Genomic DNA, 1,558 nt, shown 5'->3' with positions numbered 1-1,558 from the left:
AGCTAATTAATTTCATTATAATATCTATATATAATATAGTATTTATATATTATATAGTATTTAATTAGTTTATTATTTCTTCCTATAGAGTTATGTTATATATAATATAGTAACCCTACCCTAATAAGGTATAGTAATGCACGTCTTATTGACTTTTATTATATCCACTTAAGCGGTTTCATTCTATACACACATGCAGCTCATGCGTTTGATAACTTAATTTAATCTTAATTTCAACGAAGAAGGCCGTAATCTCTTGGGCAACGTCCTTTTGGACACACAGAACGGTAACTCATTACATAAATATGATTTTGGCTGAATATCTGGCAGTCCTGCTGTCTATGGAATCGACTTGGCTCGAAAGGGAAAAGAAAACAATTCATTAGCGCCCTGTTGGACTCAAAGTTCCATCATCTTGATGACTTCTGAAAAGAAAGCCTGTAGACTTGGCTGTTCCATTCTAACTCCGCGCTGCAGCTCCGCCACCACCTGCTTGTGGGAGGAAGACAGCGAACTCCCCATTCATGTTTGCGACTTTGAGAGTGAGCTCGTTCTCCTCGGCTTCAAACTCGAGTTCGCCCAGGGCAGGGTCGATGATGAAAGCATTGGCTTCGGGGAAGAGTCGACCGATTTGTCCTTTGCTGATGTCTAGGGTGTCTAGGGTTGGATTAGCAGTCCGTTCAGTTACAACATCCATCTATCTGCATGAGAACTCACTGCCAGTGTTCAAGATGTAGTCGATCTTGGACAATGCCATTCCCTGAGCTCCCTCTGCTAGGTTGACTTTGTAAGACACCGCTTCAACTGCTGTGAAGCCTGGTGGAGGGGGCGCCGGCGCTCTGTTCTCAGTCACTGTGAGAGTTCGGCCGATGGGGTTCTGGAACTCGACTTCGAAACGACCGTTTTTCTACCAAGCACGTCAGCTATGCATCTTATGATCATCAGAATCGTTGACTTACCCCTGGAGGGAAAAGCACATCCTGTTTGAGACTTGCGCCTCCAAGACGAACCGGTACATTGAACTGGCCCTCGATTTCCTTCTCGTTCTTTTTTTTCTCACCCTCGCCTCCAGCACCAGCTTCTCCCCCTGCTGCGGCTTCCTTTCCAGGCGTCTCTTTCGGTGTTGCAGCCGGATTTTCAGCAGGCATGCGCTTCGAAATGTCCTCCTCACCAATCACCGCCTTTTTGCTCAGGGCAACGTTGACATTTTTCGACGAAGTTGAAATGGGCAGTGAGGCTGCGACAAGAAGTTGGGCTGAGATGCAGAGTACTCGTGATAGCTTCATTTTGTCAAGTGGTATGAAAAAAGGTAGAGATGAAAGAGACCAACACAGTTGGCTCAGTAACAAGATGCGTACTAGCCGCAAAACAACTTGTCGAAGCGCCCAGATAACTAAGAAATAGCCAAGAAAAATGGGAAAGGTTCAGCGGAAGGATGTGCGGAACGGGCACAAGATATGTTTTCTGGCTGCGAAATCTTATTTACCAGCCAAATATGTAAGTTATCTAGGACGCTGAGTGCCGTCCCGAGAGAGCTGCCTGCCAAGAGCAACGGCTT

General features: G+C 45.6%; 1 protein-coding gene across 1 annotated transcript; it reads right to left on the bottom strand.

Annotated features, from left to right (window-relative positions):
• Positions 1 to 460: 460 nt before the first annotated feature.
• On the bottom strand, positions 461 to 1,286 carry CkaCkLH20_05332 (uncharacterized protein; the record flags this gene model as incomplete). The annotated part of the gene is made up of 3 exons (XM_038888051.1): positions 461 to 657; positions 718 to 907; positions 960 to 1,286. The coding sequence occupies 3 exons, from the start codon at positions 1,284 to 1,286 to the stop codon at positions 461 to 463; spliced, it is 714 nt and encodes a 237-aa protein (XP_038746527.1).
• Positions 1,287 to 1,558: the final 272 nt, after the last annotated feature.

This window comes from Colletotrichum karsti, assembly GCF_011947395.1.
Source record: "Colletotrichum karsti strain CkLH20 chromosome Unknown Scaffold15, whole genome shotgun sequence".
Taxonomy (NCBI): Eukaryota; Fungi; Ascomycota; class Sordariomycetes; order Glomerellales; family Glomerellaceae; genus Colletotrichum; species Colletotrichum karsti.
The sequence above is the reverse complement of the archived record's forward strand: the minus strand, read 5'-3'. Positions and strand labels throughout refer to the sequence as shown.